Genomic DNA, 14,234 nt, shown 5'->3' with positions numbered 1-14,234 from the left:
TAAGCATTAAAAGATCTGCAACATAGAGAGAGCTCATTGGCAGATGATTTCCACTGATCAGAGTCTATAGATTCCGTAATAAGGAAATCGCTTACAATAAAACTCAGAAACTTTCAGCTTTGTATACAGATTCATGAAAGAAAACATTTGAATTACTGCTTTTGGGCATCTTCTACTGAACTTGATAGCTGCATTGAGACGAGTACACAGTTGTTTGACTTTTCCTTTAAGCTTCTTGCAATTTGATTTAGGACAGTTGTACTGAGCGTATGTTAAATCCCAGCCATTATCCAAGGCGCTGTGTTAGAAATTTCATTAAGATAAGGATTCAGCCTTAGAAAAATCACAGACTAGCCCTCGGGGCACAGTGCTGGGGAGAGTATGCTCTGAATCCATGACCTACAGGATGAATTAGGCGATTGATAAGAGTCTGGACCCTTAGATGATGTGATGGTCATGGAGAGGTACTGCAGAATTACAGGGGGAACTGAGAAACAGCCCACGAACTTTGGAAGCTAACATGTGTCTAAAGTATATATATGATACTAATAACCTTTTGTAAATTGTTGTACCTTCTCCGATTGTGGATGTTGGAGAATTGGCAGTTAATTTTGAAGCTTCCGAGTGATTGACTACTTTGAAATTGTAAGTGAATTCAGGCCTTCCTTGGGACTCTTTAACTCCTCTTCCCCTTGCTCACTCCTCTCCAGCCATGGAGGCTCCTCTGGGCCATCACTTAAAACTTACCAAACGCCATCTTGCCCAGGCCTGCATTTGTTTGAAATGATCTGAAGATACCTTGCAAAGCCACATCCTCACTTCCTTCTATCTTCTACTCACATGGTACTTTCTGAGTGCTGTGAATAAAGTAGCAACCCCTCCCTCCCCTCTTGCATACCTTGCTATATTTATCTCCAAGGCACTTATGAATGTCACTGTCTGAGTGTAAACTCCTTGAAAGCAAGGACTTTCGTCTGTTGATGCTTTATTAGACCTAATATTTACCTGGAACAGTGTGTGAGTCGTAACATATTCAGATATTTGTGGGATGGTGAAAGGCAGGAACAGAGGGAAAACTCTTCATGTATTTTATTGTTTCTCTCTCTTATTAGAAGGTAAAAGTCCACAAGGGCAAGGCTGCACCCCTAGCACTTAGAAATGCGCTGGCACATAGTCAATGTTTAAATAAATAATTGGAGTGAAAATTTGTGCAGGTTTGGTTGTGTATACTTAATTATGCAACCATAGTAAACGCATATACAGATGTCCTTTAAAAAGTAGAAGTGTTTGTTCCTATATACACCAAAGTTATGCGTGCAGTATAACCTGTAGTAATATAGATTAGAAAGCCACATAGCTTATTAGTTAAGAGGCTGAACGCACAACTGCAGCTGCCATTGCTGAGCCCCAATCCCAGCTTTACCTCCTGCTGGCAGAATGGTCATGGCAAAGTTATTTAACTGCACCATACCTCAGTTTCCTTTTTTGTAAAATGGGAATGATGGAAGTACCTATCATAAGGTCAAGGGCATTAAGTGAGTTAGTATAAAGTGCTTAAAATAGTGTATTAAACAGAGTAAACATTCTGGAATTCTTCATAAAAATATGTTAAGACAAAATATTTATTGATATTATTACTAATTCATTCATATTGGGTACTAAAGAGTGGAAAAGTCCCCTGTTAATCCCGTAGCCCCAGATGAAGATGACAGTTTGGATCTGTCTCCAGGGGAGCTGGAATATTTTAAAGAGATGAAAGCAGGAAGTGACAGAGATAGGATTTTATTTCCTAAGGGGAGGGTCTTACTCCTTGTATTCTTGCCAGGGTGCTAATTCTTTTCTCTTTTTTAACATTGCACACAAAATTAAGTGAATCCAAGAAACCTTCCCTATATCGCATAGAGCAGCTTTCAGTGTAGTTGTAGTAGGTAGCACTTAGGGGAAACTCAGTGTAGACAGGATATGTTGTCAGGCTGCTGTTGTAGAAACTGCCTGTAGCCTGCATGAAGAGAAAGTAGAAGTTATGTGCAAGGTGAGACTGTACGGCCATGTCGTCAGTGGGTGTGTCAGCAGGAGAGGGACACTGCAGAACAGATAACGCAGTTCCAAACACGCCAAAGAGAAACACAGCAACGCCTGTGCTATGTAGGACACTGGAAAAGGTGTCGTAAGAATTTGAAGAAAGGGGCTGGACGCAGTGGCTCCCTCTCGTAATCCCAGCACTTTGGGAGGCCGAGGTGGACAGATCACTTGAGGCCAGGAGTTCGAGACCAGCCTGGCCAACATGGTGAAACCCCATCTCTACTAAAAATACAAAAAAATTAGCCAGGCATGGGGGCATGCGCCTGTGATCCCAGCTACTCGGGAGTCTGAGGCAGGAGGATCGCTTGAACCCTGGAGGTAGAGATTGCAGTGAGCCGAAATCACGCCACTACACTCCAGCCTGGGCGACAGAGCGAGACTCCATCCCCCACACCTCCAACCCCACAAAAAAAAGAATTTGAAGAAAGGGCAGAATATACCAATAGAGATGGTAAAATTTGGACATTATATAACCATAGAAAATATTTGTTCAGCCTCTTGTATCCCAGAAGATGGAAGAGTTAGAAGAGAAAAGGGAGTGGGAGCAATGGGAGGCCAGAACTTCTCTAATATTCCCTGGCTAGATTGTAGCATTTATTACCTAATCAAGAAAGGAGAGTATTTGATCAAACTAAATTCATATTTATAAGTATATTTTACCTGTGCGCTAGACAGGAAGTGAGTATTCTTCCTGTGGTGGTGGGGGTACCCAACTCTTTAACATAAACACTAAACAAACTGTTTAAGATATGAAAATTGTAGTTCTTATCCACATAAGGAGTGTCTACTTTGTATCTGTTGCCAGTTAAGTTAGTCAAAGGTCCTGCATTCCTTCTCTGGCCAGTCCCGGACCACCTTCTGCCAGCTGCTTTGTGCCGCCTTTTGCTGCCCAGCTTCTGATGTCCAGTGCATATACACTGATACTAATTCAACCTGACAGAAATGCAGACAGAAGGGAATGTCCAATGGCATCTTAAGAAGACTCCAGAAAAATGAGTTGGTCAGACTGTAAGTGAGTCATTCCTCCTGTCTTGTCCACCGGAATTGGGGCTCGCTGATCCTACTTTGCCCAAAGAAGCTTCTATGCAAACAGTGACCATACACATTTGTTTGCATCTAAATGTATTTCTATTTCTAAAACTGGATATCCAGTAAGAGTTTCTTTGCAAATTATTCATTTGAAATGATTATAGTATGGGTTTATTGAAATTGACTTGATAATATTGCACATATTACATTCTCATGTGAGAGCTATCCCACAAGAGCAGCAACTTAGTATAGGAAAAATAAATAAATAAATAAATAAAACAAAAAGTGAAAACGTGCATCATGCCCCTAGAAACGTTTGAACCCCTACATGGGTGAAAAGTACAGTTGTTATGTTGGAAGCCAGTGCCTCAGGAGCAAATGCAGACTCCCCGACTCATACAGTGAGTTTGGGTCAGTTTCCATGGCACTGCCTTGCACGTGGGTGCCCTCTTCTGGAATAGTGAAAGCAAGGCTGAGAAAAAGGACTGAGATTTGGAAGGTATGCGGCGGGTGGGGCTGGGGGCAGAATCTGTATGTGATGCTTACTAAAATTTTTTATTGGTGAAGACTGAATTTTGTCTTCTGTGCTGAACAGAGAAATAGCTCTTAGGAATTCCACTAATTAGGTTTTGTGTGTTTCCTTTATAAAGAGTCTTAAATCATAAGAGGCTGTCCCTTCCAGGGAATGTATTCTATGTAAGTGTTGAAAACAGGTTCATTTGAGGCATTTGTCCTAAGTATTCCTACTGAGCGCTGACTAACATTTGTATGGAGATTTATATTTAATAAAGTGCTGTCATGTATTATCTCACGTCATCATAACCTTAATGATGCTGGTGGTGGTGGTGACGAATATGGATCTGGTGATAGGAGCAGACGTTTTTTGTTTACCGTATGCCAGACATCTTACATGCCAAGCATCATACATGGATCTTCTCATCTCATCTTCACAACAGCTTGTGAATATGATACTAGTATCTGTTTTATAGCTGAAAACCTTAACGCTTACAGACAATGATGACTTTACCTACCTGAGGTCCCAGAACTGGTGACCACTGGAGCCAGTGTTTGAACTTGGGTGGTCTAACTGGAGTTGTCCAGCAGATAATTGCTTTTGGCATCTTCTAAATTAATGATCATTGCTTGCTGGCAAACTGAACACTCACAAGTAGAATTTCCTTAACAAATGAAGGGAGACCCCTGAATTCTTCTGTTGTAATAGAATTCAAATGAATACACTGCTGCTAGACATATTTCTTTGGCACACTTTGGTGTTCTTTGGTCATATTGAGTGCTCTAGCCTCTCCCAGGTGATTCCCTCCACCAACATAAGGGTGACTAGTTCACCTCTACTGAATTCTTGCAGATAGGGGACGGTTGCCATTGCTACCAGACAGCTCTGCCTGGTTAACCTGTGTGTACCTTGTACCTATCGTTTCTTCGAACCAAACTCCTGGTCTTCCACGAGTGCTTGTTTCTTTCCATGTGTGCACACTGTTACCCATTCCCTCTTCTTCCTCTTGTGTTCATTGTCTTGTTTGGTGGCATCACCTTCCACCAGCTTTTAAGTCAGGGTTAGTCTTGTACCCACTCTTGAACATAGCTCCATGCACATCTCAAGCCACTCATCCCGTTCTTCCATTTTACCTTCTAAATAGCTTTCAGAGCAGGCTTTTCCTTCATATTCACACAGACACGCAATTTAGTTTCTCATCTCTTGACGGTACTATTCTGATACCTTTTGTAGCTGGTTTTTCTGTCTTCAATTTTGAGTCCCTGCAGTTTTCCCTCCACACCACAAGCAAAACTGATCTTACCAAAACCCAAGTCTGATTGTTATTCCCCTCTTGAGACCAATAGTGACGTCCCATGGGTTAGAGGGGTAACTCAAAGCTCTGACAGTGCGTCAGGATCACCTTGGTCCTTAAACAGAAGAATGCCAGGGCCCACCGCAGGCCAGCGACTGAGAATTCCCTGCAGTGCAACCTGGCACGTGTCTTTCCTGAAATCTCCACGTGTCCTCACATCCTACTTGGATAGCTAATGGACATCTCAAGGTGAACACATCAAAAATGGAACTTCCTTTTCTCACAACCTGTGTTAACTTCGGTCTTTCATGTCTTGGTCGATGGTAACCCCACCCTTGAAGTTGCTCAGGACTAAAACTTAACTACTGTTCTCTCAGCCCTCCCAAAGGACCAGTTGGCAGGTCCTCCGGGACCTATAGCCCCTGCTGCCACCCAAGCCAGCTCCTCCCTGGCACATGCAGTACCCCCTGACTGGTCACCCTGCTTCTCCAGTCTATTTTCAAAGCAATACTTAGAGTGATCCTTTAAAAATATAAATTAATGTTAGATCTTTACTCAGAACCCTTCAATATTAACCATTTCACTAGGAGTAAAAACCAGTCTCCATGGTGGCCCCCAAGGCCTTTAAACCACAAAGTCGTTCCCCAACTCTGCAGAGGTGTTCTGGGGCATTGCAGTGAGCTCACAGGTGTTTCTCAGGATATCTAAATTGTCAGGGGAAACACAGCTCTTCTCATCATCCGTCAAACACCGTGTGAACAGCTAGTGGAGCGTCAACATCAGATTGTGCTATATTCCTTTTGACGTCATAGCTTTGAGCTGGATTTTCACCAGTTGTTGTGATAAAAATTAAGTGCTATGAGAAAACGAATGAGTGGCGGTGTTCAGTGTGATCCGAGATTTAGGAAGTCATATGTCCCAGAGGCACACACATCCATTAGTAAGCAATCGTTATTTAATAATGAAAATGATTTTTCTTTCAATTTGTATGTATTGTTTTTTCAAATGACTGTAAATTGTTGGCTCCAAACTTAATAAGCGTTTATACACTATTATTCTGTTACTAAATGGAATATATTTCCTTTGGCCTTGGAGTGTCATAAAAAACTTACGTATTAAAGACTCTGAATCGAGAAAATGTGGGAACCTCCGTCCCACAAGCCCATTTACTCTCTGGGTATTCTCCATTCACTGCCTCTGCCCCAGCCACGCTGGCTTTCTTGCTTGCTCTCACACATCTAACATGCTGCAGCCTTTGGGCCTTCTCTGGGCTTGGAATGCTGTTATTTTATCATATTTGCAAGGCTTACCTCCTTTACATCTTGCTCAAATGTTGCCTTCTCCATGAGACCTACCATGACCACTTCGTAGAAAAATGTTTCCACCCTCATCCCCAAATTAGGGTTCCTCTTCTATCTTTGCTCTATTTTTTTCCAGAGCAAACGTCACCTTCTAATATGTAGAATTTACTTATTTATTAAATTCTTTGTTTTTAGCTCCCCTCCCCACCCAGGGTAGAAATTTTTAATTCTGTTTTGCTTACTGTAGTCTACCAAGCACCTAAAATATGTGGCACAGTATAGGGAATTAAATACGTATTCATTGAATCATTGAAGACAGATATACCAGAAGATGACTGGCAGGAGCAAAATGGATAGTAGTAAAGCTTATAAAAGTAGTAAAGCATTGGAGTCTCACTGGCCATGTCCAGCTCCTTGCCTCAGTTTTCCCATCTGTAAAATGGGTTATGCTATTGCCTGTTTCATAAGACTGACAATTCAATCCTTAGGAAGAAGCCCAGAGGCTGGCACATAGTAAATTCCTAACCATTGTTTAACCTATTAGGTTTACGGTACCATGGCGGGTGCTATGGCTCTTCTGAATAACTTCTCATTTACATTTCTTTGGGAATTAGATGATGTGCTCTCTACAATGCCTAGGAAATAAATGCCATAGATAATGATGGACAAAATTATTTTCCTTTCCCTTTTCAGAGGCAATTTATGATTTAGGGTTTTACTTATTTTTTGCTGATGGTGTACTTACTTCTGACTTGTATTTCAGCCCTGAACTGTGCGTTTGTACCCGCCCTCTTGTCTGTTGGTTCCAGTCTTCTGTGTTTCTATGTTATCAGCCTGAAGAATGGCAAAGGAGTCATGTTGTTCCCACTGGTCTTTTTATTCCACTTGCAACTGAAGTCATTTCTTCTCACTCCTTGAGATTCTTCTAATTTGCCTTTGCCTAATTTATGTATGAAATTCAACTCGACTAGGTGGCTGTTATTATTTTCTGTGTACAACCCTTGGGGTACACTTTATAAATACAGGGTCATACAGGGAGCTTTGACACCTTAACCTAACTTCTTTTTGGTCCTAGTTTTATTACCACAATTACATAAAAATTTAAAGAAATTTTAAATTTAAATTCAAAGTATACTATTGCCTGTATGAAACGGGCAATAGTATACTATTTATTAAAGTTCTGGGAAAAATTGAAAGTAAAACAGTATACTGTTGAGTATATTGTTTTATACAGGCAATAGTATACTACTGATGTCAGTTTTTTTCCAGGATTAGCTACAGTGAATTGGAAAATTAGTGCCACATACCATTATTGATAGCATAGCGTGGAAGACAGTGGAGGAAGTAGACATGGCGGATGGCTGTGTTCTTGCATTCTCTTAGCAGATGGCTGTTGAGTACCTTCAGCTGCCCCTTGTGTTGAGGATTCAAACCGGAATTCAAGACAGTTGTAGGTGAAAGCGATGAGATTTTAAAAGGTAGCACTAAGAGTTCACAGAATTTGGCATGGTAGGGCTGGGGGTGATGAGTGTGGCAAAGGGAACAACATACGTAAAAGGCATGGGAGCACAGCTTGTATATGTGTGGTTCAAGCAGGAGGGAAATGGTAGAGGACAGGTTGAAAAAAGAAATTGGGATCAGCTTGGAAAGGGCCTTAGGACATGCTACAGAATATGGATCTTGTGTAGGATTTGTGTAAAGTGGCTACATTATCCCATTTGTGGTGGTAGCATGCCGGTCAAGAGAGAAGGATGAAAGCAGAAGAGAGTTTTTGTGGTTTTTTTTTTGTATTTAGAGGATGTTAGAGAAGAATCAGTAGATTATAGGCAACAAAGTCTTGATAAAACTGTAGAAAAACAGTAGGAATAAAATCGCAGAAACAAGTGAAAAAATCCAGAAGGATTCTAATTGTGAATAAGCTACCAGTTGGCAATCATGGAAACACCATTATTGGAATTCTTTAAATAAAGTTTAGAAAAAAACATTTCAGGAAATTTTGCCAGATAAAATATAAGATGCCTAGTTAAACTTGAATTTCAGAAAAACGATGAATAATATTTTTGTATAAGTATGTCCTGTGCAGTATTTGGGACGTACTTACACTAGACACTGTTTTTTGATGTGAAATTCAAATTTTATTGGGTACCCTATTTTTATTTGGAAAATCTGCCAATCTTAGTGTGATTCAAAAGGTTGTGAGAAGGCATGGTGATCAGAGTCAATGATCTGGTCCTTCATTTGATGATGCAGTGTTTTGATGAGAGAAGTATTACCATGTTTACTTGGAGGTCAGAAATAAAGGCCCCAGGGAAGCATTTTCTAGAACACAGGGAGAACCTTTTGGGAAGTCTCTTACACATTTAAGTGACTGGTAGGGATTTATTTATTTGCAACCTTACTAGGCTGTAAAGTGATTTGATCAAGAAAAAGAGGGAAAATAAAAGAACCATAGAAAAGAGAAAATCCAAACTACATAAAGCATCTAATGCTCAGCAGACTAGAGCTGCAATGTCTTGTGTATTCAAGAAAACAAAATGGGGTGTTATCCCCTCCGAGAGGGATCACTGAGTCGGCTTTATCAAGTGTGAACGAGGCTGGGCTCACTGTTTCTTACGTTCTCCATAGACAGTGGCCCTTGTGTTCTGGCTCCTGTTTTTATTAGAACTGCAGAAACATTACAAAAACCCCAACAATGAACACTCGGCTGAGAATGTGAGGTCATAGTAGTGTGACCTCACAGGGAGCCAGGTTCTTGGAAGGCTGTGAGGCTCGGCAGACGCTGAACTTGGGAGCTGAAGAATACTGGACGGGGCTTCGGAGAGGAAGGATGGTCCAGGCGCACCCCAGGGGTTGCGATGGACTCTTCTTGGTGTCTGTATGGTTGCTGGTAAGTTCATATTGCCATCATATTGTCAAGCTTTCTGATTTAAAAGGAGCAATTTCGGTTCTTGTTCAAATAATCTCCTAAATTGTGAAATGGACAGAATGAAGCCATCTAGGGACAGGGATATTTATCCTTTGTGCTTTATTTTCTCCTTTTACTGAAACCTTTTTGAAGAAGATCCAGAAAGTCTGATGCACCCAGATTTTGCAATTATATGGTTTTGGTGAACGTGAGGAAAATTAGGTGAAATCACCTGGACTGGGCAGCATAGTAGAAAAGGGGCAAATATGGAGAATGAGTAACATGAGGAATGGAATGATTTTGGGTAATAAATTTTTAAAATGTGTTCTCATTAGATTAAGCCTCTTGTATTTGAACAAAATTGGGCCAGTACTATATATGTGGTATAATTACATTGTTTGCACAGAATGATTAAATAAATGCCATGAATTTTCCCTGGGAAATGAGCAGTAAGTAGTGGTTTAATTAAGAAGAAAATCCTTTCTTTGACATGTGTTTTTACTACATGATAGGAAAAGCACACGTGGAAACACAACTCCAAGGGCTTTGTTTTGTGTTTTGTATAATTGTAAAAAGTACTTGATTGTAATTAACATAGTTCTTGGAATAAATATTTTACATTTTTGTCACTTGTGTGGGAAAACACAAAGTAACCATGAATTGCCTAAAAGAAATTTCTACTATGAATTTTCTTATTATAGGTTATACTGTCGATAATGATTATTCAATTTCCTGATGGGATAGATTTCACAAAACTGAATGGTAGTGTTAAGTCTCTTTTTAAAAAAAAATGTTTACATCATAGACAGGAGGGTCTCACCATATTGTCCAGGCTGGTCTCAAACTCCTGGGCTAAAGCAGTCCTCCCCTTGGCTTCCCAATGTGCAGGGATTACAGGTTTGAGCCACCACACCCAGCCATGTAATGTTAAGTCTATAAAGGAAGATGTAGGATGAAAAAATCATGCATTTAAAAATGTATTTTCTTGGAGATTTTATCATAATGAAGCAATTTATTTTAACTGGTAGGCATGTGTATTGGGAAACTGTTCAAGATGTTGAGGGTTACCATACGTCTTAGTTTGCCTGGGTCAGTTCCAGTTAATGCCTGCTGTTCTGCCATTGATATTGACTGTGGTTTGGTATTTGACTTAGAGTTTTAATAAGTGAACTATTACCATTAATAGGTATGGTAAAATAAGCCAGCGTGGGTTTGGTAGACCTAACTTCGTATTCCCAGCTTCTCCCATGGTATCATCTGGGAATGTGTGAGTTGACATTTTTACACAGTTGAGTCTAAAAAACTCTCTCTCTTTTACCTATTCTTAGAGCTTCATTTCAAGGGCAGGATGTCAGGTGCTTGCCGATAAAGTGTGCTTGGAGAAGAGTTGCTAAGGACAGTTAACTCCTTCTAATCCTGTGGTGGTTGAGGGAGTTTGAGACTTCGCAGCTACTTGTTATGCCAGCTGGTTGTCCAGGAGCCCTGGCTGCTTTTTCAGTGACCTTGAAGCATAAGGCCAGCGCTTCCTTGGTAGAGCAGTGGGAAAAGGGAACTTGTAAATGAGCTAGAATAAGTGACAAGATGGAGCAGTTCTGCTTAGAAATGCATTTATTTTTACTACAATGGTTTTTGTCATTTTGTGATGTAAGTTTACAAACTATTTTTTAGGTTCAGATTTTTAAAAACTTAACACCGTTGAGATAACTGAAATACTATATCACTTGCTTTATTAAAGTTTAAAATCCGGTGGTTTGGGCATATTCAGAGTTGTTTAGTCGTTACCACTGTCTTAAGGATGCTTTCATCACCCCAAAAGAAACAATGCCCATTAGCAGTACTGCTTTTTTATTGATAATGCCTCCTTTATTTATTCTGTAATGATTATAATAGAATATTTAAGGATTTATTATCTCCGTTTCCCCTTTAGAGTGTCCTGGTTTAGACAGTAAATGGTTATTCTGCTTAATGCAAGCCAAGTTAAAGAACTATGGGATAGAGCAAGGGCAGATAAACTCCCATCCATGGGCCCAATTCAGCCCAGCTGGAATGGCTCTTAGGTTTTTTAAGGTTGTAACAAAACAACAACAACAAAGCAGCATGTGTGACAGGGGCCATATGTGGCCTGCACGCCTACGATATTTATTATTTCATCCATTATGGAAAAATTCTGACCGCCCTTGGTTTAGCATCTGTGGTAAGTGTGTTCGGAGGCCGTGTAAGCACATTTTATCATGAGCATGTCTTACTTCCAAGTTAAGATAAAGATTTGGAAATTAATGTATCCTCATTAGTTTCAGTGTTACAAATACAAGAGAACCCTCTATACCTGACCACAGGCTGTAGTCTTTAAGCCCTTTCTAGGGTGGAGTTCTCAATGTGTTGCCTGTGGAGCTTTCTTCCTTCAGTTAGGTTTGTGAGATCAAAATTGTTTTACACTAATTATTATAACACTATTTTTGTTTTTCACTGCGTTGATATCTTATGGTGCAAAAACAATAGTGGAGGTCTTAGTAGAACTTAAGGCAGCAGCACCAAACTCTTCTAGTCATTGTATTCTCCACTGTCATGCACTCAGAATAAAAATAAAGGCCAGTTTCACCTTTAAAAAAATCCTTGATGAAACCAGTACAGTTTATTTCATTTCAACGCTTGAGATCATGTCTTTTTAATTTTGTGTGTGATGAAATGGGAATAAAGCACTTCTGTTCCTGATAGTCTCCAGGAAAAACATTCATCTGTCATTTAAGTTGGGGCTAAAAACTAGTCACTTTTTTCATTGAATGTCATTTTTCCTTGAGAGAATGAATGACTGACAAACTATGGTTATTGGCAAACATTTTCTTGAAAATGGAATAAGCCTATTACTTTAAGGAAAACAGCTGATAATAATTTGTAGCAAATGATTACATTTGAGCTTTTGAACAAAAGTTAGGATTTTGGAAAACTTGTATCTGCCAGCGAAGGTTTGGCAGCTTCCCAATACTTAGACTTTTCATTAATGGTGACATTAGTGAATATGATTTTTTTAAGGTTATGTAATGAAATGTGTCAACACATGTTTTGCAGATAACCAATGTGTGATGTTACAAAATCATGTAAGGGTTAAAAGATCCATTCAAAGTATAAGATAGATTTTCATATAAGAGTACAAAAAGTTAATCGACACAAATTTAGATTCCATATTGCAAGTAAGAATATCCTTTAAGAAACAACCACTTGTCTCACTTTGGTGTTGTATCAAAAAAGAATATCCACAATTATCTGAAAAGGATATTAAAATATTTCTTTTTTCCAATGAAATATGAGTGAGGGCACATTTTCTTAATGTGTTTCAACCAAAATAATATATTGTTACTGATTGAATGTAGAAATGGCTCTTAGAATTCAACTGTCTTGTAGTAAGCCGGCTGTTAAAGAAATTTGTGTTTTAAAAAAACAGTGAATTTTAGTTCTTCTGGAAAACAATAGTTGTATCTTTATAGCATTTGTTGTATAAAACAGATTTATTTGTAAGTGAGTGAATATTTAAAATGTTTCTATTTTCATTACTACTAGGGTAAATATCGGTAGGTATAACCCACATAAGTGAAAGCCGTATGGAGTCCTTCTAAGAATGTAAAGGTCTGGAGACCGAAAAGTTTGGGAACTGCTTGCCTAAGATTTAGGCAATCTGTTCTTTAGTTCTTTAAAATATGGTAACTGAAACAATTTTTATGAATATTTAAACATACAATGATCTCATCTAAGTGTAGCTGAACTAAAAGAAAACTATCAATATTTCATCAGATATTTTCCTTTTTGCCATATAAGAAAAATCTATTATTTTCTCTCTTTATCAATTATCATAGCAATGCTGGGGTGAAAACAACACGGCTAGAAGCTCATTCTGAAATGGGGAGCACTGAAATTTTGGAAAAGGAGACCCCAGAAAATCTCAGTAATGGTACCAGCAGCAATGTGGAAGCAGCCAAAAGGTTGGCCAAACGCCTTTATCAGCTGGACAGATTCAAAAGATCAGATGTTGCAAAACACCTTGGCAAGAAGTACGTTCTGACCCATTGCTGGAGTCTGAATTCTCTCCTGTTTTGTGTGTGTTTTAGATAGTTTACCTTTCAATAACCAAGTCTATTATGTTTTCTTATAGCAACGAATTTAGCAAACTAGTTGCAGAAGAATATCTGAAGTTTTTTGATTTTACGGGAATGACGCTGGATCAGTCACTCAGGTATGACTAAGCCTCCTTGCTGCTCTTCATTGCCTTCAAATGATTAGTTCTTAGAGAAGAAAGTAATGTCTTCTAGCTAGAATCTTATTTTTTTTTTTAAACCTCCAGGTATAGGTGGAGTATTCCTTCTCCAAAATGTTTGGGTCCATAAGTGTTGTGGATTTTGGATTTTGTCAGGTTTAGAGATGTTTGTGTTATACTTATCTAAGTGAACATCCCAAATCTGAAAATCTGAAATGCTTCAGGGAGCATTTCCTTTGAACCTTATTTCAGCACTGAAAAGTGTTGTAGATTTTGGAGCATCTCTGATTTTGAAGCATTTTAGATTTTTTATTTTTGGGTTTGGGACGTTTAACCTGTAGTTTGTGAACTTACCTCAAATTGTATTATAGATATTAAACACAGTAAAGAGTAAGAAAAATGTATTCATTTAATGAAATGACACATGAATTGATATTCCACGCCTACTGGTAAGCCTGAGTTCAGATGGTAAACAATTGGTAGCAAAGCAAATCTGGATAAAAAATGCCATCTGTAGGAGTTTTTCTGTTTTTCGTTTTTTTTATTGTGTTAGAATACAGATAGCATAAAATCTATCATCTTAGCAATTTTTAGGTATACAATGAGTGGCATTAAAAACATTCATAATGTTGTCCAGCCATCACCACCGTCCATCTCCGTGATTATCTTCTTGTAAAACTGAAGCTCCATACTCGTTAAACAATGATTTTTTTTCCTTCCCCCCCTTTCCCCCAGCCCCTGGCAAACACTATTCTACTTCTCTTCTCGATGATTTTGACTACTCTAATGTAAATTGATATATACATTGTTTGCCTTTTTGTGATTCATTTAACTTAGCATAATGTCTTCAAGGTTCATTCTTG

The 14,234-nt window shown here is 39.0% G+C and overlaps 1 protein-coding gene across 15 annotated transcripts in view; it reads left to right on the top strand.

Moving 5' to 3' along the window:
- The window catches only part of PSD3 (pleckstrin and Sec7 domain containing 3), a 547,860-nt gene that overhangs the window by 270,233 nt on the left and 263,393 nt on the right, over window positions 1-14,234 (top strand). For 13 of the 15 annotated variants that reach the window (XM_055349507.2, XM_055349521.2, XM_031013674.3 and 10 more), the window contains 2 exons: window positions 12,974-13,168; window positions 13,270-13,350. In XM_055349507.2, the coding sequence (XP_055205482.2) occupies window positions 12,974-13,168; window positions 13,270-13,350 (276 nt within the window). Of the gene's footprint in view, window positions 1-8,882; window positions 9,108-12,973; window positions 13,169-13,269; window positions 13,351-14,234 lie in introns of all 15 variants that reach the window. The other 2 variants (XM_031013677.3, XM_055349520.2) reach the window with 1 other exon arrangement.

The sequence above is a fragment of the Gorilla gorilla genome, chromosome 7 (genome assembly GCF_029281585.2).
Source record: "Gorilla gorilla gorilla isolate KB3781 chromosome 7, NHGRI_mGorGor1-v2.1_pri, whole genome shotgun sequence".
NCBI lineage: Eukaryota > Metazoa > Chordata > Mammalia > Primates > Hominidae > Gorilla > Gorilla gorilla.
Note: the sequence above shows the minus strand (reverse complement) of the source record. Positions and strands in the feature narration are given on the sequence as shown.